General features: G+C 48.4%; 1 protein-coding gene and 1 long non-coding RNA gene across 4 annotated transcripts in view; one reads left to right on the top strand and one right to left on the bottom strand.

Moving 5' to 3' along the window:
• Window positions 1–13135: 13135 nt before the first annotated feature.
• FOS (Fos proto-oncogene, AP-1 transcription factor subunit) lies at window positions 13136–16562 on the bottom strand. The gene is made up of 4 exons (XM_060620303.3): window positions 16248–16562; window positions 15225–15479; window positions 14702–14809; window positions 13136–14577 (listed from the first exon to the last, which is right to left on the bottom strand). The coding sequence occupies exons 1-4, from the start codon at window positions 16386–16388 to the stop codon at window positions 13936–13938; spliced, it is 1146 nt and encodes a 381-aa protein (XP_060476286.1). The 5' UTR covers window positions 16389–16562; the 3' UTR covers window positions 13136–13935.
• A 6918-nt stretch (window positions 16563–23480) lies between these two features.
• Window positions 23481–27166, top strand: part of LOC132670106 (uncharacterized) — a 49793-nt gene continuing 46107 nt past the window's right edge. The window contains exons 1-2 of one of the 3 annotated variants that reach the window (XR_014137840.1): window positions 23533–24900; window positions 26493–26675. This is a non-coding gene — a long non-coding RNA (uncharacterized LOC132670106). Of the gene's footprint in view, window positions 26676–27166 lie in introns of all 3 variants that reach the window. The other 2 variants (XR_014137838.1, XR_014137839.1) reach the window with 2 other exon arrangements.

Below are 27166 nucleotides of genomic sequence, written 5' to 3'. Positions count from 1 at the left end.
AGGGAGGCCACACCAGGCCGGGGAGCCCAGGTCGCAGGGCAGGATGTCTCTGGGCCATTCCCACACATACACACTCCACAACAATAGGTTTCTAAGGCCCACCCTGCCCACACCCTCTCTTATTAAAGTCCCCCCTCCTGGGAAGGGGAGCAGGATGGCCCTACAGCTGCTGGCGCCTAGCCCCACTGGGTCCACACCCTCGGCGCAGCCCTCGGGCACAAAGTGTTCCTAGAGCTGATGTGCAAGTCAAACCATTCCTGGATCCTTCAGAGGCTGCGATAGCCAATCATGGCCCAGGCCCAGGGCCTCCCCTCCCACCCCAAGCTCCATGATTGAGCTGGTGTCACTACTGCTGTTCCATATGCTCTTCCTTGAAACTTCAGAGATTTTGGAGACCCTATTCATACACACACACACACATACACACACACACACACATATATATGTATATATATATATACACGTGTATATATATATGGCTCCTCTCATCAATAATAACTATAGGGGTGCCTGGGTGGCTAAGTCGGTTAAGCGTCCAACTTCGGCTCAGGTCATGATCTCTCAGTTCGTGAGTTCAAGCCCCGCGTTGGGCTCTGGGCTGACAGCTCAGAGTCCGGAGCCTGCTTTGGATTCTGTGTCTCCCCCTCTCTCTGCCCCTCCCCTGCTCGCACACTGTTTCTCTCTCTCTCAAAAATAAACAAACGTTTAAAAGAATTTCTAATAATAACCATAGCTTCTCTTTACTAAGCTCCTTCTATGATAGGCATCTTGCAAGCATGCAATGCACCCAGCAGTCTTTTGAGGTAGACACAATTATTCTCATTTTCACAGATGAGAAAACTGAGGCTCCAAGAAAGTCGAGTGATCTGCCCAATGTCTCACAACTGCTAACAGAGACAAGAGTCAACCCAGACCTGCCTGACCCCAAAGCTCATGTGCTGTCCTGGAAGGCTAATGCAGAGGGGAACCGAGAGATCATATAATATTCCCCATCCCATTTGCAAGACATTTAAGATGGAAAATTCATTTACAAACTGTTAACTAGCACTTATGTGCCAGGAGCTTTGGAAATATCAACTCAATTTATCCTCATCGTATTGCTAGGAGATGGGTACTTATTTTTACAGATGGGAAACTGACACACGGAGAGGGGAGTACACTTGCCTAAGGCTGCACAGCAGATGGTAGAGACTGGGTATAAACCTGGCCCTAGAGCCCCTGTGCTGCCTCTCTGAACCCAGGAGCAGAGGCCCTTCCCTCCTAATTCTTTGTCCTTTGGCCTTTCCACATCACCACTCTCCTCTCTCTGAGAGTCCACTTCAAACTTTCTCATCCCTCTCTGGGTGGTGATGGTGTTCTCTTGTGAAATTGCTTTGTGAACTACTTATTGTGCAAGGCTTTATTTGATTAGGTCACTATCTAGATTCCTCCAAAGAACTAACAGTTCTAGAAAGTTTGTCAAAGCAAAGGCTTAGCATTGTTTTGGGTTTTTTGGTTTTGTTTTGTTTTGTTTTGTTTTGAATGCAGAGATTAATCAATTAATTTATCATTTAGTCAACAAGGGCTTATTGGGAGCAGTTTCTGTCCCCAGCCCTGTACGGGGCAATACGGAGTCTAAGAACACAAAGACACACAAAACATGGCTCCCACCCTCAAGAAAACAACACTAATGACATCATATATAAGTGTGCACTCTGTGCGCTGGGTCTGTATACAGCCGCATTCAGAAGATACCTAGGAGACGAAAGTCAGAGAAGTTATGATGAAGCAGGTGGAACTTGAAATAGGGATTGAAAAAATAGGGGCAGGGTTTGGATAGCAAGAAGAAAAATACAGTCCAGGCAAGAGAAAGAATGCACCAGATCCTCAGAAATAAACTAGAAAGAGAAAAGGCTGGGGTTGTTTTTTTGTTCCTGCCACATTTTTCTATTTCTATCAGAGTGAACAAAGAGCAAATACCTCCTCTAGCCTCTACGCGACAGGGCTTCTGGAATCGGAGAAGGGCGCTGTGCCTCATATGTCCACCAGGGGGCAGAGCTGCCGCTTCTGCCGCTTTAGCTCCGAGCACAATCAGAGGTGAAGGATTCCAGACTTCTCAAATCAGCAGGATGACTGCGGCCAGCGGTGGGCACCAATCTTCTTAGTCTGAGCTGCCTTCATACACAGTCTGGAAGTGAGGGAAGAAATAGAATGTAGCATGTAAGAGAAATTGGTCGAGATTGAAAGGGGAGAGAGAGAGAGACATTGAAGAGGCATTCCCCTACAGAATCTAACCTTTATGTACCATGAAAAGACCTTCCAAGGGCTGAAAGGGGTTCCCATGGGTTCAGGCTACATGCCTTCTGCTGTCGTCTTAGCTGAGAAAAGTTTAATGCAAGGCTTGGGTCACTATTAAAAAAATAACTAACGGTTAGTCTAAGCCTGGTTTCAGGACAGCCAAGTCACTTCTCTGGACAAGAGAAGCCATTCCAACCACTGTAAGGAGGAACGCTTGTGGCTTGGGAAGTACACACGTCCCGGCCACCACCACAGGCCCTGGTGTCAGGCTGTGGCTGCGTGAAGCAGCAGGTGTGCCACTGTTATCCGTTGGGAGGCCTGAGGTCAGTACTTAGCTTTACTGCACACCCCCTCATCTGAGCCGGGCAACAGGGTCCTGAAGCCACAAAAGCACACAGGCGGTTAGAGGTGAGATGGAAGCCAGAAATCCTAGCCTTTATCTGTCTCCAACTAGCTGTGCAAGTTTGGGTGGACGAACCAACTTCTCGAGAGCCTGAGTTTCCGCATGTGTGAAATAGAAAGGCTGAATGGGGGGGCGGGGGGGGGGGCGGGCAGGGAGAATGTGGGATGTGCTTTCCTGCTCTGAAATTCTGGAAAACACACAGTCCTCTGGTCAGAAAACCCGGGGGATTGGTGGGGGGTGGGGGGCGCGACTGAGCAGCTTGAAGAGTTAGCCCCTTGCCAAGCAGTCCAGTCCCCAGCAGTGGCCTCTGCGGCACTGCCCGCCCCACCCCCGCCCGCAGGGCCCGGCGATATACACCCACGGCTCCCTCGGAGACTTCTGGAATCTCACTGGATTCCTCCCAGGAATGCTTATTGCCCTTTACATCTGCAAATCGCTTTACATCAGCAACCCTGCTGCGCGATTATTAATCATCGCAATATTCTTCCTTCCGCCTGGAAGAGGAATTGCAGGGATCCGGATTTATGAAGGTGAAATCCGAAGGTAATTTGCCTAGGATTCATTCAATAATCAGGTAACTATTTTAATTAAGCGCCTCATACGAGCAAGGCGCAAAGAGTCACACAAATCCAGTTACCATTGGGATCAAAATTGCAGGGGTCCTCAGCGGGCTTCACTGACATTCCAATTATGTCATGGGGATAGGGAGTAGTTCCAAGGTGAGGGACGGTATTCCCTCACAAGCTTGACTGATACTGCTGCAAATATTACGATCACCCCCCCCCCTCACCCCCACAGTTCATTTTACCACGCCGAGTAAAGAGAAGCGACCTTCCCAAGGTCACTTATCCCCCAAGGGGCAACACTGACCCAGAACCTCTGGCTACAAAGCTTTCCACTGCTCCATGGGCGAGAATTTTAAGTTCGACCCTATAAAATATAAAATAGAGTTAGGCGAGGGATGGCTGTTTCCATGATTTCCGGCACAGAGTGAGAAAATCGTGATCCGAGCTCACCCACCCGGGACAGATGAGACAGCCCCAAATTTTGTCTGCAGCCTCAAAGAGTCAAGTAATGTTTACAGACCTCAGAGCTCATCCGATCACCCACGCCCTCTCCAGGGGTCCCTAACGCCTCCGCCCCTTGCCTCACCTCGGGTCTGCGGGAAGGGGCGGGAGGGGGGGCGCGTGACACAGAGCCGCCGCCAGCACACTGCGGGGGCGTGGCCGGGAACAGGGGGCGGGGCGAGGCGGGAGTCCGGTTCCCAGCCTCCTCCCGACGGGCGGCTCGCGGGCTGCGCCAAATATGGGCAGAACGGAAGCGGCGGGCAGACGTCACGGCGCTGGGTGGCGGCCGCGCTGCGGGGCCTGTGACGGGAGGCGCTGACGGCGCCTACGTGTCACCATGGAAACCAAACAGTAAATAGAGGACTCGCGAGCTCCTGGCACGGCTTGACCCTGCGACCTGGCCAGAAGCGAAGGGCCGGAAGCTGGGACGGGCCGGGACAAACCTGGGCCGGGCAGACGTGGGCATAGGAGGGGACGCCGAGAGAGCACCCCCTCGGGAAGCCAGCTATCCCGCAGCCCAGGATCCAGCAGGGGTGGGTCTAGAATAGAAAGAAGCCCTTCTGGACCAGAAGAAGGCTTCCTGTCCTTTTTGAAGGGCTTCTATTGGCCTGCAAGGTTGTTGGGGATATTGGTTTCGTTTTGTCTTTTCTTACTAGCGGCTAAGAATTCAGGGATCGGAGCCACATTCCCCGGCTCGGATACCAGCTCTGCCACTCCACTCGGATGATCTCGAGGAAACCGCAGTCATTCTGTGCCCCAGATTATTTTATCTGTAAGGTGAATAGCAAGACTTACCTGCTAAGGTTGTATTAACGAGTTAATGTAGATACTAGTATGTGGGAGTGTGTGTTTGGAAGAATCTGGCCCGTGGTGAGCCAAATCAGTGCTGGCTATTTTTATTCCTAAGCAGCAAAACAGTAGCTTACCAAGTATTAGGCAACTACTAAATCACAATATTGTTGTAATGTTTTGTTTTCTTGATCGTTTTTCAGTTTTAAAATGAATAATTGTAAAGGAATTTTCCACTTTAAAGTTAATGTTAAAATTTAGTAAAGTATTGCCTGTATTAACTGAAATGTATATTTACCAAATAAAAATATCACACCTCTGTTTGCACCGCCTCACAGTATTAGATTTTAAACGCAAAAACTCCACACGGTCATAAATAATAACAGAACTGAAGTCACTCAAGTTCAATTTCTCATTCACTGTTGTCCGTGTTTATTTCAAATCTATTTAAACACAGTGTTGTGTACTACCATAGGTTGGAGATGTGCATTGCACCCAAAACAGTTTCAAATGACTCTGAACCATTACAAACTTAACTCTTGAGATGAAGGCATATAGCTAAGTCCACGTGTTGGGGACCAACTATTAGTATAACTGAGAGTTTCCTTCCACATAGCATACAATGCATTAAAGGGTCAGTGATTTTAAAAATGAAGCTTACCTACACATTATGAAAAGTTGACAGTAATCCCAGCAACTGTTTACAACTCGAAGCAACAAGAGACGTTCTTTTCAGGAAATACTTTGTCACACCTAAAGTTGACAGTTCATGGCATTAATAAAAAAGCAGACCAACTTTAGTTGGTTTTATTAGTTTTACATTCTCAGCATGTAATGTGACCTCTTGTGGATGAGAGGCCCTTGGTTGACCCCCCCAGTAATTCCTACCTCCTGGTGTCCATGCCTTTGTGTAATTCCCTCCCCTTGGGTGCAGGTGGAACCCAAGACTTGCCTCTAAGCAATAGAATATGGCAAAGGCGATGGGATGTTACTCCTGTGATAAATAATCTGCAATATTTATATATTCACCTGTATCTATTTCTATATAAAGGAGATATATACATCCATTTTACCAGCACACACTAGTAGGTTCTCCTGGCAGGCTTGCCGAAGTGGGCAACCATGTTGAGAACGCAGCCTCTGTGATCTGAGGATGGCCTCTGGCCAACAGCCAGCAGAAGGTCAGGCCTTAGTTACAAAAATCATGAGGAAATAAAGTCTGCAACAACCAGAATGAGTTCAGAAGCAGACTCTTCTCCCTTCAACCATCCGGCTGAAAATTCAGCTCAGCTGACACCTTGACTGCAGCTTTATGAGACCATGGACAGAGGACGGAGCTTACCCATGCAGTCCACAGAAATGAAGAAATACGTGTGGCTTCTGGCTGCTAAATTTGCGATAATTTGTTGTGCAGACGCAGAACCCTAATCCGCCCGCTTTGCCCGCCCACACAGCTCCCACCTCGCCGTTGTGGTGTAGCACCTAGCACTACATACACTTCTCGGGCCTTCCATCCTAAATGGTGGGGTATGGGCCCCTGCAGTGCATTTCCACCGTGGTCACCTGATGTCGTCAGAGTTTTGAAGCTGGAAAGGGAGCTCCGAGATTTTTGAAATCCACTCCTGATGGGGTAATCTCAGAGGGGCTAGAGGCTCACCCTAAGTCACATAAGTACATATTATTTTAAGTTTACTTATCTTGAGGTAGAGCGAGCACAAGCAGGAGAGGGGCAGAGGGAGAGGGAGAGAGAGAATCCCACACAGGTTCCGCACAGCCAGCACAGGAGCCCAATGTGGGGCTCGAGCACACAAACTGTGAGATCATGACCTGAGCCTAAATCAAGAGTCAGACGCTTAACCGACTGAGCCACCCAGGAGCCCCACAAGTACCTACTTAGGAGCAGATTTTAACATTCTAGCAAAACAGTTCAGCACGTCAGACTTCATAGTCACAAAGAACTCATTTCAAATCTCTGATCTGCTACTTCATAAGTGTGTGACCTTGGGCAATGTGATATTTTTTTAGCTCATTTTCCTCATCTGTAAGATGAAGATCCTAATAATACCTGCATCATCGGGCTGTGGTGCGGACTTAACGAGAGCATCCATTCAACAAAATAATTATCGTATGCCCAGTATGGGCCAGTTACTAGAGGTAAAATGCTTAGCGAAGCGAATACAGTCCCTGATTTAGCATTGCCTGTGAAGTGCATAGCACAACCTGGCATATAACAAGCACATGTGAAATGTTAGCCATTATCACTATTGTATCCTAGGGCTCCAGGTCCGATCCCAACCACGTGCCTCCAGACGAGCTCCATAAGCTCACATCATAGAACATCTATTGTATAAGTGAACTGCCTACACCACCCGCCCCCGCCCCCACCCCCGCCCCCGGGTATCCCACAGGCTTGGCAAACTCCACATGTCCAACATGGAACTTACTTTCTTATTCCCCAAACCTACTCTTCTTCCTGCAGTCACAGTCACACAGCCTCCATGTATGTCGAGCCCGGTGAACCTGGGAGTGACTGGGATTCCTCTCCCTCCCTCACCTCCCACATCCACTCAGTCACCAGGTCCCAACAGTCGTACCCCCTAATTACCTCTTGTTCCCTCTGCATTCCCACCACCACTGCCCCGGACCAGCCTACACACAACTGAAGCAAGTAAATACCAGGCTGTTCATGATCTGGCCACAGTTACCTCTTCCTGACCTATCTCCAGCCCCCTCCGCTTTGATGCTGCAATATTAATGTAAATGAAATCAAATGCACTTCGGGGATGCTCTATAATCACATCCCCCTCCTTTCCTTCCTCCCCCCCTCCACCCATATTTTATAGTCCAGCAAAAGCAAGTGTGTTGTTTCAGGAGTGTGTGCCTTTACGGGGATATCCCTCTGCTTCCTGAAATCCCTCCACCGGCCACTCGCTCATCTGGCAAACTCCATCCATCTTCAAAGCCCAGCTCAGAGATCACTGGCTCGGAGACGCCCCCAGATAGAGTTCATCACTCCCTCTTCTGCACAACTGTTGCATCTGATGTTTTCACCGTTACGGTGTATTATGATGCACATGTTTACGTGTCTTTCTCCCTTACTGGACCATGAACTCTTTGAGTACAGGCCTATGCCTTTCTCATATCTGAAACCAGCACCTGATAAATAATAGACATCCAGAAACTTTTTATTGAATTAAATGAAGCCCATGCTTGCCCGAGAGGGTAAATATTTTCTCCCCTGACCCCCATCTCCCTTAATTATAGAGATAATAAATAATAGCAAACACTTCTATACTGTAACAGGCACCCAATACATAGTAACTTTTTTTAATACTTGCAACAACCCCAAGAGGTAAGGTACAATTATCCCCCTTTTACTTAAACTAAGGTGCAGAAAGGTGAAGTAACTGGCCCAAGGTCAAGGAGCCAGGATTCAAACCTGAGTCGTTGCTCTGAACCACTCTGCTATATTGGATCCAATTCCTCAAATCCAAATTCACTTATATTGTTTTGGTAATTAAAGCTGTGATGAGAGTCTCGTAGTTGATCAAAAAGCCTGCAAATCAATCATTGCTTCCGTAGATCTGACTGCAAACTGTTCCCCCAAAGTAAACATGGCGGCCTTCTGCTCCTCATCCTTTGACAAGACCTCCTTCCGAGGCCCTGCTCCTAATGTAACCATGGATCAAACCCCTCCGGATTCTTATTCGAATCAACTGATTGGACCAAGCAAAGCGCTGCCTTCTCAGTGTGAGCCGAGAGTAAAAAGGGCTTATTAGTCAAGAAGAACTGATGGCCACCAAGCCAGGCAGCCTCCTTGGGACAGTGGCCAAGAACCCTTTCTGCCCTTGGGCAAAGGAAAGGCAACTTAGTGAATGAGTGTGTGGAGTCATTGAAATGAATTGCTTTGAACTAAACCAGTTTCTGCTTCTGTCGCTTTCTCCTGGGTGCAAAGAAAGTAGCCATCTATCCAGCCAGTGTCCTTCAGGGATTTTGAACTCATTCATCAGGATTCAATACACTTTATTACCAACTGCTTTTCCTCAGGTCTGGGCATATTCTTGGTAAATGATGATTATGATGATAAGGTTGATATCAGTAACGATAGTAACAACAGCTAACCCTTATTCTATTCTTTTTTTTATTTAATGTTTTTCTTTATTTTTGAGGGAGAGAGAGAGCAAGCAGGGGAGGGGCAGAGAGAGGGGGACAGAGGACCCAAAGCGGGCTCTGCACTGACAGCAGTAAGCCCAACGTGGGGCTTGAACCCACGAACCCCCAGCTCATGACCTGAACCGAAGTCAGAAGCTCAACTGACTGAGCTACCCAGGTGCCCAGTCTTCTATTTATTATAAAACTAATTTAGCATACCAGTTTGTAGGTACTCCAAATGAGTTTGTGTGATAGTCTAAAATTTCATATGGGGGTGCCTGGGTGGCTCAGATGGTTAAGCTTCTGACTCTTGGTATCAGCTCAGGTCATGATCTCACAGCTCCTGGGTTTGAGCCCCACCTTGGGCTCTGTGCTGGCAGTGCAGAGCCTGCTTGGGATTCTCTCTCTCTCTCCCTCTCTCTCTCTCTCTTTCTCTCTCTCTGCCTCTCTCCTACTCTCTTTCTCTCTCTCTCTCTCTCTCTCAAAATAAATAAATAAACTTTAAAAAATAAAATAAAATTTCATAAGAATAAGGGTGAAAACCATAATTTTGTTTGTTTCTTTGAAGATGGTTATACCAGGGTGCCTGGGTGGCTCAGTGAGTTAAGCGTCTGACTTTGGTTCAGGTCATGATCTCTAGGTTTGTGAGTTTGAGCCTCACATCAGGCTCTGTACTGACAGCTCAGAGCCTGGAGCCTGCTTTGGATTCTGTGTCTCCCTCTGTCTCTGCCCCTTCCTCACTTGTGCTCTGTCTCTCAAAAATAAATAAAAGCCTTGAAGATGGTTATGCCTATATTTACCATACGTCCATTCTTCATTTGATGTTGAACTTCTCAATTTGTAAATTTGTCTCGAAGTGTCACTGACCTGCAGTATGCTTGTATTTTGGGGACCTCTTAAAATTCTTTCCTACTCTAGCTAGTGCCCTACCTTAATACTGTAGAACCCTTGACAGGAATTTTTTTAAACAAAGGAAATGCTTTTCTATCCAGGAAGAAGTCCGTGAGGTACACAGCTTTATCTTCACTTTTAAATTCTACTTATCTCCCTTTAGATTAATTTTGTAAATTTCATCTGCCTTCATTTATTCATCCATCTTCATTCATTTAACAAGCATTCGAGCGCCTAATAGATACTGGGGAAACAGAAGTGATCAAGACAGAAGAGATCCCTGCTCACATGGAACTTACAAAGCAGTGGTGAAGAAGGGCCAAAACTCATTAAAAAGGAAAAGAAAACATAAATTAGATGTCGCGGACGGTGACACGTGCTATGGAGAAACAAAGCCGGATGATAAGACAGAGTCATGGAGAGGAAATGTGTGCCTAAATCACTTCAGATAGAATGATGTGGGAAGGGCTCTTGAAGGAGGTATCCTCTGAGCTGAATCCTGAATGACAGGAAGGAGCCAACCTGGGAAAAGAGGCCCAGACAGAGAGACAGCAAGTGCAAAGGCCCTGCAGCACGATCAAGCCTGCTGTGTGTCTGGAAAGGAAGGAAGGCTGGTGAGCAGGGGCTGTAGGGGAAAAGGACAAGATGGGGATGTGGAGGAGAAATGTTCTTCCCCTATAGTCAGCATGGGACTGACAGCTCCTTCATGTGACTAGCAAAACAGCACACCTTAAAGCGATCTGATGTTCAGCATTCAAATGATCCTCAATTCTCCTTTGTTTTTTGATTATTTGACCATTCTGTGCTTCGAGGAAGCCTCAGACACAGTTTAAAGGTTGATTTTTTGTTTTGTTTTAGATTTTTTTTTGTTTGAAAAACACTGAAACTTCAGGTGCTCTCCTAAGAGTAATCATCCGAGAATTTTTACTTTGCCTCGGTCTCGCTTTTGTCCTTTAAATAAAGATGGCGTAATTGATTTGCTTTCATTCACACCTAGAAAGTTGCTGTTGATACGAAATTATTGTTCTTAGAACAAATGGCTAAAGGTTACCTTTTAATTTTAATAATTGAGCAAGGTGCAGGGATGTGCAAAGACAGTACAGAATCTATAATCCACCATTATATAGAGATAAATATTTTTTCTTCTATTCTTTTTTTATCTAAAATTAATTTGGAGCTGGAAACCCAATGGCAGGGTGTTCACTTTGAAATTGAATTGGGCAGAGGTCAGAAGAGCCAAGGATAGAAGTGGGGTATGTGTTTGAAGCCAAACATAAAAGATGTGAAATCCCCATTGCTTAATATCATAAAAGGGTCTGGAATAGGAGAATTTAGAGAATATGTGTGGAATGTACTTCTGCTCATGGAAATAGTGCAGAATGTCTGCATTCAGCCACCAGGCCGGTATTTATTATCCACGTACTAAACCCCAGACACTGAGACAGGTCTGGGGATCCATTGATGAGCCAAACCAGACATGTTCCCCCATAAGAAAATGACCCTCCCATCCTCATTCCCATCCCCTTCTATCATATGTGTATCTTTTGTATATTGTGGGATAGTTGTTTTGTTGAGACCAGTGTGAGGTCGTATCTTGTGGGTAGAGATCAGTCTTTCCCAAAAAGAAGTCGACATTCCTAGTATCCATCATCCATGGGAATTGTTGAATCCTGACTCAGGAAAGGAAGATTTGGAAAGAGCCCTTTGGCTGAAAGAGAGGGAATTCCTTTCTTCTCTTGATCCCATGAGAATAGTCTGCAGGGAGCTGGGTGAGATGTCAACCCTATGGAGGATATTCTGTCCTCCGAGAAGCCTGGTAAGGGATTCCTTGTGTGCAAGTACCTCTCCCTGGACCTGTAATGCGGTCTTGTCGATGAAGCAACCTGTTCTTCGCTGGGTCATGGTGAAATAGAAGAATGGTCTGTGTCTGGGCATAGGATAAGGCTGTCAAAGGGAAAGCAATGTTCTTTCTCTATAGTCAGCGTGGGACTGACAGGGGCCATTAGCCAGGTCCTGTGGGAGCAGTTCAGTGTCCAAAGCTGAGGTCCAGCCACCCTTCTCCACCTGGGAAATCTTCTGTGGGTTGTTATTCCTGTATGCGAAAGCAGGGGAGGGGGGTGGCTAGCTTCTTTACGGGGTATCTCACCTTGTTATTTCAGATCTGGGTGTTAATTACAGTAATTTTGTAATTAGTCTAGGCTTCATTTAAAGGCTACAGAAAATTTACCCTCTGAACAGCAAATAGGGAGTCTAAAGCCACTTTCATCACTGCAAGACAGACAAAAGTAATATGCAGTCGTATGTGATCTATCAGTGTTCTCAAGAGCCTAAAGCAAGTGGGTTTCGAGTGTCAATTATTCTGCAGGCACAGGGAGACCGTAGGTGAGAACATCAACCTCAATGGAACTGTCATTTTCAATTAAAACTTTCAACTTGACTGAGTGTGACACCCCATAACCACCCAGTGATTTTCATTATCACCAAAGCATAGGGAGGCTGGCACCGAAGCTCCCCTTCCACAGAGCAGGTGTGGGGAAGCATGGCCTCTGGCTTCCACACAGGGTACCGGCCTGGTATCTGAGAACAGGGTGGGGAAGGGCCCCGGCTCTTTTCTTTGTGGTTTGTGCATGTGCGTGTCAGGGCCCCATTACTAGAGGTGTCCCAGACAAAGGTCATGTTCTTCTTAAAGATTCTAAGTTAAAGCTTATTCAGAGTCATGTTGACTTCTCCTTAATGAGCTGTTATGTAACTTTTTATTTACCGACTGATCAACCATTATTTGAACTGTTCAAGTTCTCTTGCAAATTCTCAGGGCCAGTTTTCTCTTCCCCCAGTGTAAACAGAATGGCGGGCATATGATGTTAAAGGAATGTCAGCAATTACAATGCATTTATTACCAAGGGATAGGACAGTAGCCCTCCCTTCCTTGTGAGAATAAAAATAGCCCAACTAAATGTATGCTCGATTTAAGGCCTGAGTTTTGTTTCTTTTTTTTAGACCAAATATTAAGAGGCAGCTCAGCCTTAGGGATAAGGTATGAGGAAGTTAAGATTCGATCTCACTAGTGGAACACTGAGAAAGGCATGCATTCTAAACTTTCTTCAATTTGCTCACCTTGAGGGTGAGAGTAACCCTTCACGTAATTTTGAGGGAATAAAAAGTTAAAGTGGTTTGTACAAAGCTCAATTCTGTTTGCTTAAAAGGATTCCTTTAAGATCAAGACCTTTCGGTTTAATATTGGCACAACTAGATTTAAATATTTCCCCCTTGGACTTCCAAAACAGAGAAAGAAGCAGGAAGACGCGTTCCCTCAAAAGCTATATAGTACAGTCAATTGCTACCCCAGAATCTGCTAGGGAATCTTAGCCTCACCAGATGAACCCATATTTGTAAAATATTCCCAACATCAGCTTTAGAGTTTCCCTTTGCTTTTCAATAAGGGATCAAACGAAGGGGCGTGTCCCCCTCCAGGAGCTACCCTTCTTGACAAACTGGTCTCTGTTACCTTTCAGGATCTTACAAAACTTCCAGAATAAAGAGCACAAGTTTGGTCGCATTCAACTTAAATGCTTTTATTGACAATGTCTTTGAACAATAAGCAAACAATGCTTAAATTTTTCATTCAAATTCACTTTCCACATGTCAAAAGACCTCAAGGTAGAAAAAAATAAAATAAAAATATAAATATCTGAGAATCCATCTTAATAAATAAATTAAAAACACAATAAAACGTTTTCATGGAAAACTGTTAATGTCAGAACATTCAGACCACCTCAACAATGCATGATCAGTAACGTTACGATGAACATTGATGTTGAAGAAAAAGCTACAGTACATGGATATAGCTATTTATTTCTATCTACCAGAAAATAAAGTCATATCTTTTCTTAGTTTAATATTGGTCATTGCTAATCAGAACACACTATTGCCGGAACACAGTACTTATTGTTAAAATCAGCTGCACTAGATACAATTCGAAAATATCCAGCACCAGGTTAATTCCAATAATGAACCCAATAGATTAGTTAATGCTATGAGAAGACTAAAGAGAAAGAGATAAGAGACACAGACCCAGGCCTGGCTCAACATGCTACTAACTACCAGCTCTCAGATGTGTCACTGGGAACAATACACACTCCATGCGTTTTGCTACATCTCCGGAAGAGGTAAGGACTTGAGTCCACACGTGGATGCTTTCAAGTCCTTGAGGCCCACAGCCTGGTGTGTTTCACGCACAGATAAGGTCCTCCCTAGGTCTACGGGAACCCTCGAGGGAAGACGTGTTTCTCCTCTCTGTAATGCACCAACTCGGGCAGCGGCGCTCGTGGGTGCCTGCTGCCTCCCCTCCCCGCCTGCTCACAGGGCCAGCAGCGTGGGTGAGCTGAGCGAGTCAGAGGAGGGTTCGTTGCTGCTGCTGCCCTTGCGGTGAGCAGCCCCACAGCTGGGGAAGGAGTCAGCCTCAGGGTAGGTGAAGACGAAGGAAGACGTGTAAGTAGTGCAGCTAGGAGTACAGGTGACCACCGGGGTGCACAGAGGCTCCAGCTCTGTGGCCATGGGCCCCATCCCCAGGGAGCCACCATGCAGGGGCTCCCAGTCTGCTGCATAGAAGGAACCAGACAGGTCCATGTCTGGCACAGAGCGGGCGGTCTCAGAGCCGCTGGGCCTGGACGATGCTGGGAACAGGAAGTCATCAAAGGGCTCGGCCTTCAGCTCCATGCTGCTGATGCTCTTGACCGGCTCCACGGAGGGCTTGGGCTCAGGATCATTGAGGAGGGGCAGGGTGAAAGCCTCCTCCGACTCGGGGGTGGCAGCTTCCGGCAGGCCCCCGCTCAGATCTAGGGAAGCCACAGACATCTCTTCCGGGAAGCCCAGCTCATCGGGGATCTTGCAGGCGGGTCGGTGAGCTGCCAGGATGAACTCTAGTTTTTCCTTCTCCTTCAGCAGGTTGGCAATCTCAGTCTGCAAAGCAGACTTCTCATCTTCTAGTTGGTCTGTCTCCTGCACACAGAGGGATAAAGCAAAGCATAAGACACAGGCTTACTCAAGCTCCCCTATACCCAGTCTCCAACTTGCTCCCAAAGTTTGAAAAAGGAGTGACCTCCCCTCCCCAGGATCTACCCACCGCTTGCAGCGTATCCGTGAGCTCCCGCCTCCGGTTCCGGCACTTGGCTGCAGCCATCTTATTCCTTTCCCTTCGGATTCTCCTTTTCTCTTCTTCTTCTGGGGACAACTAGAAAAATAATTTTCAGAAAGGCCAACAGTCAGTGACAAGGTCTGCCATCAGCTCTGTTCAGCCACCCCAGGGAAACTGGCCCTTGGTGCTTCTCAGCTTCCTGGCACCTCTGCTGGGAAGCCATTTCCAACCTGCCGTTGTGGGCTAGGTGTGACTTACATTTAAAATCGGAACAAAGAGCCCGGTCTAAAAGCAGGAGGTAGGAACCTATCAGGGAAGAAACTATTGCAGTACTTCTTGGGGCAGGGCTACCAGAGTCTGGCTTGGGGTGGAGATGGCTTGGAGCCAGGGGTCCCCGTTCGGGATGCGCGGTGAATTCCATCCGCGGCTTCGCCCTATCTACTGTGCTCCCGGTCTCCACCCACGCCAACCCATGCCCCCTGCTGAGAGAAGGCGCAGAAGAACTCCTCACCTGTTCCACTTTGCCCCTCCTGCCAATGCTCTGAGCTCGGCCTCCTGCGGTCACGGTCTTCACGACTCCAGCCCTGGAGTAAGCCCCGGCGGAGGGGGCGGGGACTCCATAGGGGTGGGGGGCTCTGGTCTGAGAAGGAGCCACGGAGGAGACCAGGGTGGGCTGCACCAGCCACTGCAGGTCCGGGCTGGTGGAGATGGCAGTCACCGTTGGGATAAAGTTGGCGCTGGAGACGGCCAGATCCGTGCAGAAGTCCTAGAACGAAGACAGGAGGGGAGAGCTGACGTGAGTGAGCAGGTTCCGGACACCGGTGGCGACAGCCGAGTTTCCAGTGCCGCATGCAGCAGGGAGAGGGAGGGAGAAGCGTGCCCTGGACTGCTCTCGTCTTTTTATATGCCCCTCATCTTGGATGGAAGGTCTCCCCGTTTCCTCCCAAGAAATCCGCAACGCAGTGCCCTTCTCCTCCACCCTGCTGCTGCGTCCCCGTTATCCCTTCGGCATCACCCGCTTGAAAGGGGGTTTGTTATAAATATCCCTGACGTCTGCGCTGACGCAGGCGCCGCTCCGGAGTCTCCTGAATGAACTCGCTTTTTATCAATGAAACTGCCTTACACACCCGCCTGCTTCACCCTCCTCCCCCGCCCCTCCTCCCTGCTCCAGGCAGCTAGGGGAGGGGGAATCGCCGCTTTTTGCCGCCTCCCGGAGGAGCCAGGATCGAGTTCGCGAATCTTTGCTTGGGACCTGTTTGCCCCAGCTCATGTCAGAGACCAGTCAGAGAGCGCGGTCCCAGGGCAACTCAGGATGAGCCTGCCGCGGGAGAGGAGGACCGATTCTTACTATGACAAGCGTGCGTGCACTCGGAACAAGTCCGGGGCTCTCCGAGATAGGGCTGCTCCGGCCGGGGCAGCCTCCCTCCCCGGCCCAAGGGGTCCCCGACTCGTCTCCCCGAGCGTCCCGCCCCCCATGTCTCCTCCCCGGTGACCCCGAGCCCCGGGCCCCGCGGCGGCGCGAAGCCAGCCTCACCTGCGCATTGACAGGAGAGCCCATGCTGGAGAAGGAGTCGGCCGGTGAGTGGTAGTAGGAGAGATTGTCCCCGGCCGGGGAGGCGCTGCTGCAGCGGGAGGAGGACGCCTCGTAGTCGGCGTTGAAGCCAGAGAACATCATGGTCGCGGTGAGTCTAGGCCCGGGCGAGGGGCTGAGGGGCAGAGGCAGGTGGGAGCTGTGGGGCAGAGCTGGGTAGGAGCGCGGTCACTGCTCGTTCGCTGCGCCGCCGCCGCCGGCTCTGTCTCGACTTCTGGGCTGCTCGCTGCAGATGCGGTTGGAGTACGAGGCGCCGCAGCCACTGCTTTTATAACAGCATTCTATGAATGAGCAGCCACACGTCATGGGCGCGACCATCGTGGCGCTGGGGGGGTGGCGAGCGGACCTGGACGCCTCTGCTGCCTCCTTGCCGCCTCCGCCGCCCTCGCAGCCTCCCGTCTCCTGTCTTGGTGCGTTTCCTTATCTCCTCAATGCTTAGCAACCTAGGACTTAGGGGTCTCACGGACCCCCTAAGATGAGGGACTCCGGAGATAGCTCCCCCCACGACCGCAGGGAACGGCCGTGGAAACCTGCTGACGCAGATGTCCTAATATGGACATCCTGTGTAAGGGGGGGGGGGGGTGGATTGACGGGAACTGCTCGCGGGCTGCAGCCAACACCAAGGGTGCAGCGCGGGGGGAGGCGGGGGCCGCGGTCGGGGGAGGGGAGGCGGGAAAGGCGAGGAAAGCGAGCGAACATTCGCACCTGGTTCAACGCGGACCCTTGTTCCCGGAGCGGATTGGGGGATGGGGTGGAAGCGACTTTTTACCAGTATACGGAACCCCGGAAACGTGCTGGGGCTAAGGTAAAGGAGAAACAGGTACAGAGCCCGAGGGCTTAAGCCTCGGCCTCCGAAGGAATGCGCCCCCCCCGCCCCCCAGCACCACGACATTCCAAATTCTAGCCCTAATTCGGTGCAAACTGTGGAAGCAGACCCTTAAGCCCCCACTCTCGAGCAATACTAGGACTGTTACTGCATTTGGAAGCAGAAAGTCCGGAGATCCAAAATAAGGGACTACGATAACCTACTTTACCTACGATGCTGGGCATTTTGATTTTAATTTTTTGTTTGTTTTTAAGGAAAAAACGCATTTTTTTTTTCTCGGCCATACTTAAGGATGTTAGTGTTACTGTCAAATCTCTGAGACACTAGCCAGTAAACATTGTGCAGAACCTCCACGCAAGGATGTCTGATGGGTTCGTTTGCCTCCTTCTGAGCTGGGGCCCGAGGAATGGGGTGGGGGTGGGGGGATGTTATGTGGGTAAGGTGGTCAGTTGGGAGTACCGGGTGGAGAGAGCTCTTGGGGGAGCGCAAGTCCAAGCGGGGGAGTTAGATGTGGTTCGGTTCCCCCAGGAAGCTGTGCTTACTGGGAGCCCACAAGCGGGTGATTTTCCAGCGAGGACTTGGAGGGGGGAGCACCGGGCACGCTGGAAGGACCGTGGCCAGCAGCGCCCAGGCCGGGGACCTCGGCCACTGGGACCTAAGACGCGGCCCCGTGGCCTGGAAAACGGGGTTGGGGCGCCTAGATGCTCGGGAGTGCGTTGCGCCCCCTGACGCCCCCAGCCTCCTGCTCCGCTGCAAAGGACAGCTGGGGTCACATTGCCCCTGGTTGGGTCCCAGCGCGCCGGCCACCTCCGGGACGCGAAGCCGCAGATCCCAGCAGAGCCTCTGTGTCCCTTCCCCCACTCTTCGGGCCAGGGGCTCACGGAAAGGGGCGAGGCGGGATCAGGGCAGCGGGCGGATCCCTCGGGGAGCGCGGGGAGCCGGACCGCCGACCTGCCTTCAGCCGCCGCACCCCGGAGCCAGGCGATCCTGCTATAGATAGTAACAGGGAAGCGGCTGTTTACAGCAACACTGCGCCGCCAGGGCTGTCTCCAGGCGACGCCGCGCGGCCGGGCGCGCCGTCGGCCGGGCCAGGCCGCCCTCCCTACTTGCTCCCCCGGGGCCTCGGCCTCCCCGGCCCGGCTGCGGCCACTCCCGCCGCCTGACATCATCCTCCGGGTCCTGGGACTGCGTGCGGCTCGCGCGCCGCGGTGCGCTAACCTCCATTCTTAGAGATGAGAACCCGGCGGGAGCTGGGAGGGCAGGGAGGCGGGGATTCGTGGAACTGGGCCACTTGCTATTTTTTGCATTCCCTGTCACAGGCAGAGGTGAAAACAGAATTTCATCATTGTATGGCACTGGTTTATGTTGGTGGGAATTTAGGCGCCCCCCAACCTCCGCACTTAAAAAAGGAGAGAGAGAAGGAAAAACATAATACATAAACAGACTTCTCCGAGCTGCCTTGAATCGTAAAACAATTCTCCGGCCTTCAGTTCTCCTAATTCTATCATCTGTCAGGCTACTTCACTGTTCTTGATTATTTACAAAAAAAAAAAAGTCATGAAGGCAAATCCATTTCTCTTATTAGCTTGGACAAAGGAGGTCAAGCTTTAAATTCCTGGGTCTGGTCTTGCCTTCCATTCATAACTGGATCTCAGGCCGCTTAAGAGAAAACCTAGAATGACTTCATTTATTTCCCCTTCAGAGTTTGAATTAGCTCAACTCAGCACCTAAAGGATGTGTCAAGATTTTATATCCCAGGATTTATCTCATATATCACTTTATCCTGTGTTTGCCAATAAAAGGAAAGGGGTCTCTGAATGAACCTGTCCCCTCCAGATAGCTTAACTCTTTCCTTCCCAGCACCATTACGACCTGAGAGTTGGGGATTTAAACCCATCCTCTGAAAAGGACAGAACCATGAATTCATAATTCTTTTATTTATTCATCCAGGAACTACTGACAGCCTCTTATGGCCATGCACTCCTGTGAGTTCTGGGGGCTGGCACTTACTGTACAGAACAGAATGGACCTGTCCCTACCTTCAGAGACCTTCCAGCTTTGGGGAGAAGATCAGCAAATCAGGAGAGAATTACAAAGCAGCAGCAAACGCTTTGACAGAGGTAAGAACACAGAGGAGGGCTCAGAGACCAGTATCAGAGGAAGTGACTATGGTACAGAGATGGGACCTGGACCCACTGTCCTCTGGGAAGTGACATGATAAAGATTGAAATGCCAGAGCATCTGAATCTGTGATCACCCTAACGTACTCTCACATCTGAATCTGCTCATGGTATCTGCTTCAGGACTACAAAATCACATTTTCAATGTGGAGCTCACATGATGTAGCCTTAAAATAGAGGGAAATCAGAACCAATGCACGAAATTATCTTTGCCATTAGCCAAGGTCAGGGTGACTTAGAGACAGATGTGCGTGTGCCTCTGTGAACATAGTGCTGCCTTCTAGCAGGGCAGGGGTTCTGTGTTCAGGACAAGTCTGAGCATATAAAACCAAAACTTACGCAGTTTGTGATTATCTATGTGCGGAGTTCCTCCTCTGTGGGGATCCAGAAGTGAAGAGGAGGGTAGAATCCCATGTCTGATTTTAACCCAAACTGACAACAAATATATCTTTCCTCAACAGTTGCTCCTTATCAGATAGAGACTTTTCCTATTTTGTACTTCTCTGGCATTTGAATTAAGAGACCTGACCCACATCAAGCATTTGTTCAGCAACTCTGGAAGCCAGTGCACATTGTTTAGCCCGGTGTTATTGCAACATTAAGTGAAAGGCTGCTGTCTGTACTGCCTACGTAAATGCTGCCGCACACAATCCGTCCCCAGCATGCAGAAGTAGTTATTTATTTGGGGAAGTGTGGTCTAGCGGTGAAGGGTTGTGGTCAGAGCACGGGACCAGAAGTCAGGAAGATGTGTATAGCAAAATCAACTCCTTCAGGGACTTGGGGAAGTCGCTTCTTAGATTTATTCAACATCCCCATGCTTTGGCCCTTGTCTTTTTCATGTACTGATATTCACTTAGTACCTAGCCCAGTGCCTCGCCTGTAACAGGTGTTTGATGAATATCTCCTGAATGGACGGATGAATGAATGAATGAATGAATACCCTCATCCAAGCAAGGCAAATATTGTCCTTTATGGGTACTTAGAAATCAATAGATAAGGTTCTTTAAATCTTTGGAAAGGCTGAACAGGCTGTGTCTTTTATTCTTGGGTATGAATAGGCAAAAATTGGGAAAGAGAAAATAACAAGATGCTAGGGCTATTTTCAGCTGTTGCAGGCTCTGGGCCTAAAGAACACCCCAGTGGTTCGTGATGAAAGATCAAACTTGCCCTTGTTATTGAGCCCCATGATAAAGACAGCCAGTGCCCATACATAAATGCCACATTGTCTGCAGTGACAATGACCATGTTACCACCACCCTCTAATTTATTCATTCTAAATGTCTGGACCCAAGGAGGGGCAGGACTCACACACACATGACACCCAGTGGAGGGCTTTAGGGGTCAAGGTTACTCACCCTATGGCTCAGACAGTGAGCAAAAAGACTGCTCCTATTTTAAAACAGTGGAGGCACGGGATTACCACCACCATCGCTGCACACACACACACGTACAAACATACGCACCGCTGCCCTCCCCCCCCACCACCACCCCCGCCGTGGCCACCAGGACTAATCAGTACTAGGGATTTAGCCTCTTTGGGAAAAGCTGCATTCCTTCGGAACAACCCTTGGCTTTTTGACAGGAGATGATGATTCAATGGGATCCCCGTCCTTCTGCTAATGCGAGCATTTAAACAAAGCTCAGTGTGGTCCCTGGGATAGGCTCCCTCTGGAGCTGAGGACATTGGGGAATAGTTACAGTGCCTGAGAAGGAGACATTTCAGCCCAAGCTTGCAGCCTGTCTCACCACAGCCTGCATCATTGGACCCTCACTGTCAGTCACGCTGACACTTCCTGTAGAAAGCAGAGCTCACCGCGGGCAGACCAGCGAGTCTTCTCCAGGTCATTGGCTCCTCAGCTGTCCTGAGCTGAACTTCTGCAGCTCTGGTGGACTTAGCTGCTGGACTTTCAGAAGAAGCCCATCTAGGTCACTAAACCTATAGGAAAACGACACACCCTGACTAAACACTGCAGCTGCAGGACTCCCATCCAACGGGGAAAATCCCAGAGTCAGCGTGGGTAGGGCCAGGCATGGCCAGAATGGGCTAGCACGCGACGCGCTCCAAGGAGTTAAGACATCTCAAGCATAGCTGACACCATTTTATCTACAGCCTTGCTCAGCAAGAAAGATCCTTAAAAGAGACGGTAATAATTGTGACGACAAAAAAAAAAACAACCCAATCTAAACCAGGAAGGGGCGCGTGGGCGGCTCAGTGGATTTAGGCGTCTGACTTCATTCAGCTCAGGTCATGATCTCTCTGTCGGTGAGTTCGAGCCCCCGTATGGAGCTCTCTGCTGGTGCTCGGAGCCTGGAACCAGCTTCCGATTCTGTGTCTCCCTCTCTCTCTGCCCTTCCCCCACTCAGGCACGCACGTGCTCACTCACTCGCGTGCTCTCTCTCACTCTCTCAAAAATAAGTAAACATTAAACCAGGAAAATCCTGGCCAGTATGTAGGCATTCAGAGTTACTCTGCCTTCTGTTCTATAGGTTCGAGTTTCATCCTCAGGTATGAACACTTTTTGTCTTAGCTCAGTATCTGCTTGTGCCCTACCAGAAAACTCCCAGCTGAGGTCTGATTTTCTCCGCTGTTATTTCACATGGAGTGTCAGTGAGTTAGAGATCACTGGCTAACATCCCCAAAATGACTTTACTGAAGAATTCCACCTTCAGACTCTGGCCCGCCGGAGATTGAGAGGTAATCAATGAAGACAGGGACAGATCGCACGCCGAAAGTCTACTCTCCCACTTAGTGGGGCTCTGAATTAAATCATAACACTAAACCCTAAACCATCAATCCCTTCAGACCTGTTTTAGTGGCCAATTTACAGAATCACACTGTGGAAAAAAAATTTACATTCCTTACTGAGGTCTACCAAGTGTATGACCCAGCCCCTGCCTAACCCTCCGACCTCATCTTGAAACACTTTCTCTCATCTCCTCCACTCCAGCCACGCTGGCCTTCTTCCTGTTCCTCAAACCTGCCAAGCTGGGTCTGTAGCTGAGACTTTCTATCCGTTGCTCGCTCTTCCCCCCACATCTTAACATGTTGACTCTACCGCATGATCAATGCCTGCTCAAATATCAAATTCTCCACGAAGCCTGTCCCGTCCCCCGTCCAATGTGGCATCCCTCAGTCACTTTCTGTTACATTACCTGCTGTCATTTTCTGTCCAGGACTTAGCACCATGGTACCCTATTTGTTTTATTTACGTCGTTTTTCATTGTCTGCCTCTACTAGGCCATGATTTCCACAAAAGCAGGGGGCTTATCTGTCTCATTCGGTAGGAAACTACCCTTGGTGCCTGGCTTCGTGACACTAGAAAGCATTCAATAAATGTGTGAGGAAAGAATGAACAGTAAACAGAAAGCTCAGAGAAGGCAGCGTGGATTCTCTCTTTGGATAAAGGGGCTCGATGGGTGACTTCTTACCTGTACTCTCCGGAGGTGAGGGGAACCAAAATCCTGAGCAGCACCTGCTTTATCAGGCATAATAATATAAATGCTTCCAAAGCCCATGGGTACACCCATTCTTAGAACTGCATACACCCATCATATTTGCTGTCTAAATGCTCCCACTACCTGTAGTTTTAAATCCACAACCACCCCCTTCAGAAACAGTGATCAGCACAATGAGACAATCTGTCTGGGATAGGTTCTCCTTTCTTTCTTTCTTTCTTTCTTTCTTTCTTTCTTTCTTTTTTTCTTTTTGAATATTTATTTATTTATGAGAGAGAGAGAGAGAGAGAGAGAGAGAGAGATAGAAAGTGGGTGGGGGAGGGGCAGAGAGAGGGAGACAGAATCCCAAGCAGGCTCCTCGCCTTCATTGCAGAGCCCGGTGTGGGGCTCAAACTCAACACCCATGAGATCATTCCTGAAACCAAGAGTTGGATGCTTAATTGACGGAGTCACCCAAGTGCAGCGCGCCCCTCTCCCACAAATCTTTTCTTTTTCACAAATTGAAGTTAATACGACAAGTGACTTTTTTAGAAAATATTTGGGGGGCGCCTGGGTGGCTCAGTTGGTTGAGCGGCCGACTTGGGTTCAGGTCATGATCTCACGGTCCATGAGTTCGAGCCCCGCGTCGGGCTCTGTGCTGACAGCTCGGAGCCTGGAGCCTGTTTCAGATACTGTGTCTCCCTCTCTCTGACCCTCCCCTGTTCATGCTCTGTCTCTCCCTGTCTCAAAAATAAATAAACGTTAAAAAAAAAAATTAAAAAAAAAAAAAAAAAGAAAATATTTGGGCATAAGGTTTAAAAACCTAACTTTTTGTTTGTATGTTTAACAGCACGGGGAATAGACCGTAATAAAATTTTTATGGCCCCAATACTAAAATGACGATGGTACTCTCCCAAGGGGTTCAAAATAAAAACAACATTAAATTGCAAAATAAAATTTTATTTCAAAAGCTAAAACTCACAAGTATGCTGAAATAAGGCCAGGATGTAAGTTCATGCGGGAGGGAAAAATTGCGGGTTCCCCAGTGCCAGAAACAGTGCCTTGCACAACAGCAAAGTACTCAATAAACAGAATGATGGCTACGGTTTTCCCAGTTCTTTCTTGAATGCCCCTTACCCCCATCCCTGGCCCTGCCCTGGCCCCAGCATGTTCTTACTTGGCTTCTTGGGCAATCTAGCCATGACTGGGCATGTGGCTAGGGCTCGGTCAGTATTTGTTGATTATAAGACTTGCACTGGACAGGACTGGAGTATCGCAGACCACACGATCACCTGAGGCCTGGCTGCAGGGCCTACATCAGCCCTATCTGGGCTGGAGCTGAACTTCAAGGTTACAACAGAGGACCACGCACTCCTGCCCCGTTCAGATTGCTTAGCTCCGTGGATGGGATCAGCCGACAGGATTCTTCATTTGCACAGTTTGGCTGAACCATTCTATTCCTTCTTCCACATTGATCAGGTGGTTTGGAATCAACTGTGGGGAACCTGCCCAGAGGGTGTCTGCGGGTGAAGAATCTTCATTTTCTCCTGGCCTCTGTTTGTCGTGAATGGGACAGTTCACAGGAGGCGGGACTTCGGGGGTTCATTTGCTACTATGACTTTGCCATCCAAGTCTAGTGTTCATCCAGCTGGTGTCTGTCTGAGCTTGGAACTTGGAGAAGAGTGAAGCAAGACGTTGTGAAAGAGGCTGGGGAAATGGAGAAAACCTGGTGTTTTCAAGTAGCACTCCACTCATTGGCCTGCCAGATCAGCAGGCTTACCAAACAGCAGCTCCGAGCCACAGTGAATATTTCAACACGTCTTACCCGTTTCTGGCCCGTGTGGTAAGATGGCCAGAGAAGTACACAAAAAACCCTAGTAATGGAGAATACCGAAGAGTTTCAAATGAGGTGATTCTAGATTGTATGTTTAGATCAAGCAGCCCCGCGGTGTTCGAGATTAATTTAGTTGTGGTGTTCTGTTTTTAGTGTTTGTTTATTCATTTTTGAGAGAGAGAGAGAGAGCACGAGTGGGCGAGGAACAGAGAGAATCCCAACCAGGATCCGTGCTGTCAGCACAGAGCCCAACACAGCGCTTGGTCCCACAAACCAAACTGTGAGATCATGACCTGAGCTAAAATCAAGAGTTTGAGACATGTAAGTGCCCCAATTTAGTTGTGGTCTTATCAGAAATCTCTATCCTACCTTCTACTTTTCCATTGGTTTCAGAATCCCTGCCAGGGATGAAAGGGGCTTCATTTACCTCAAATTATTATTATCTTGCATAAGAACCAGAAAATTACCTGCAGGTACTAGGTAAGACCTCTACAAAGTTAATTTTTTCATGACTCAAATTGTACAGGGACAATTATCCTATTCCTTATTCTTCGTTCAGTATCTTTATTGAGTATCTACTATGTGCTAGTTGCTGGAATCCATAGTAAACGGACAAGCTTCCTATTAAAGCAAAGCTCGTAGTCTAGCAATAAACAAGAAAACAACCCAAAATATCAGATAAAAGCTAGCAGGTAATTAAAATGGAGAGATATGTTGTGAGTGTTTGGATTAGGTGGAAGGAGGTGACTTTTGTGATGAGAAATAAATGACAGGAAGGAACCAGCCACGGGAAGACAAGAAACGGAGCATTCTGGGCAGAGGAAATGCTTCCCAGTGTAGTTAAGTACTGGGAAACATAACCGTTGACTTTTCCTCACCTCTGAACCCAGCAACCCTCTGTCCTTAAAATGCTCACCACAAGCTCTAGTGTCTGAGTTGCCCCCGAACCATCTCTCCCTCCCCCGGATGATACACACCAAATTTTGGATCAATGGTACCAAATTTAGAAATGTCCCAGCTCTTCCCGGTTTACTTTCCTCCCTAGCCATCACTGTACTTTGAACCAGGCACGGACAGTTAGTTCTATTTCGTTTTTATGCAGTAACAACCTATATAGATCCTTCTGATAAGTGGCTCCACGCTAACGTTGATGTTTGGTAAGATCTCTCTCAACACTTAGAGTCTTCATTCAGAGCCCCGAAAAACAGTGACGCAAATTGCCCTAGACCAGGATCTGAGGTCTTCCAGGACCCTTTTTCACAGGAATTTGAAAACAGGCACATTCCATTTTGCCCTTTGTTAGAGAGCTATTGACAATAAACAGAATTCGGCTCAGAATTTGTGCTGTAAAACAGCAGAACGCTGAACAAACCACTCTTTCTCACCCAGGGCAACACTCCCCTGGATTCTGCTGATACTTCCACAGGGTTTAAGTAAGAACATTTGGGAAGTTTATGGGAGACTAAAAGTCTCAACGCATTAGTTTCTTAAATTCTTTGTTATTTTGACTGCACCGAAGGCTATTCCACAAGCCGTTATCAGAATCCGCCCATCTTCAGTTCCCGTAAATATTATGTCTACCCAGAACTATGTGAACTATTTCATAGCTGGAATATGAGCCAGGCTGTGGAACTTGCTGGTAGGAATAAGAGGAGCGTTGAAACCTGAAGGCAAGAAAATTCAGGAGGCAAAGGGAAAAGTGGGCTAAAGGATTATGTATGTTTTGGAGAAAGAAGACAGCTCAGCCCTCAGAGACTGATTATTATTCAGCCCATACTTGATTATTTAAACCCAGCAGCGAATGTTTGCTAACACATTCCTGGGGGCACGAGGGTGGCTTTCATTACAAGTACAGGAAGCTGCGTTCAGGCCTCAGCAGTCATCCTTGTTGTAACTGATACTAACTATTCCAGGCAATGGAGAGCAAGGAAAACTGAGGCAGCAACTGTCAAACGTTGGTGACCTCCTGGAAAGGAGCAAAGTAGGCAGCTGCTGCCATGCATCCTGGAGCTGGGGACTAAATTCACTCCGGTGGCAAACCTCTGATGCAGGACGTTTGTGAAAAGGCATTGTACCGCGGAAAGCACGAATTAAATGTGAGTTACTAGTGTTAAACCTGTGTTCTCTGCCCCCATCTCCCTCTCTCCTCCTCAGCTAAACCTACTCTTATCCAGGTTTCAAACTTGAAATGTTGTATCCTGAGCACCCAGCTTGAATTAGGAACCCTCTAGAAGTCTTTCGCTCGCCCCAGGCTTTGCATGTATAGCACTGATCACTGTTTCTAATAATGCATACTTATTTAGAAAACAATGGGGCTGATATCTAAGAGATCCGTTCTACAAAGGTTGGGATCTTTGGGATCTGATGAACCCCCAAACGCCCACAGAAGGCCTCGTATGAGTAGGCCTTAATTGTTGATTGAGTTTGTTTGGTGTCTGTCTCTCCACTCCGGAAGGAGAGAAATCCTGCTTATTTCACCCATGATGGACTCGCAAGCCCATAATATGGTTTCTGGCCATGTATCGGCTGGTCAAAAAATACTTCTCGAATAAATGGAAATAACAGTAGCTAATATTTATTGAGTGCT

The sequence above is a fragment of the Panthera onca genome, chromosome B3 (genome assembly GCF_046562875.1).
Source record: "Panthera onca isolate mPanOnc1 chromosome B3, mPanOnc1 haplotype 2, whole genome shotgun sequence".
NCBI classification, from domain to species: domain Eukaryota; kingdom Metazoa; phylum Chordata; class Mammalia; order Carnivora; family Felidae; genus Panthera; species Panthera onca.
This window is presented reverse-complemented; position numbering and strand designations above follow the sequence as displayed.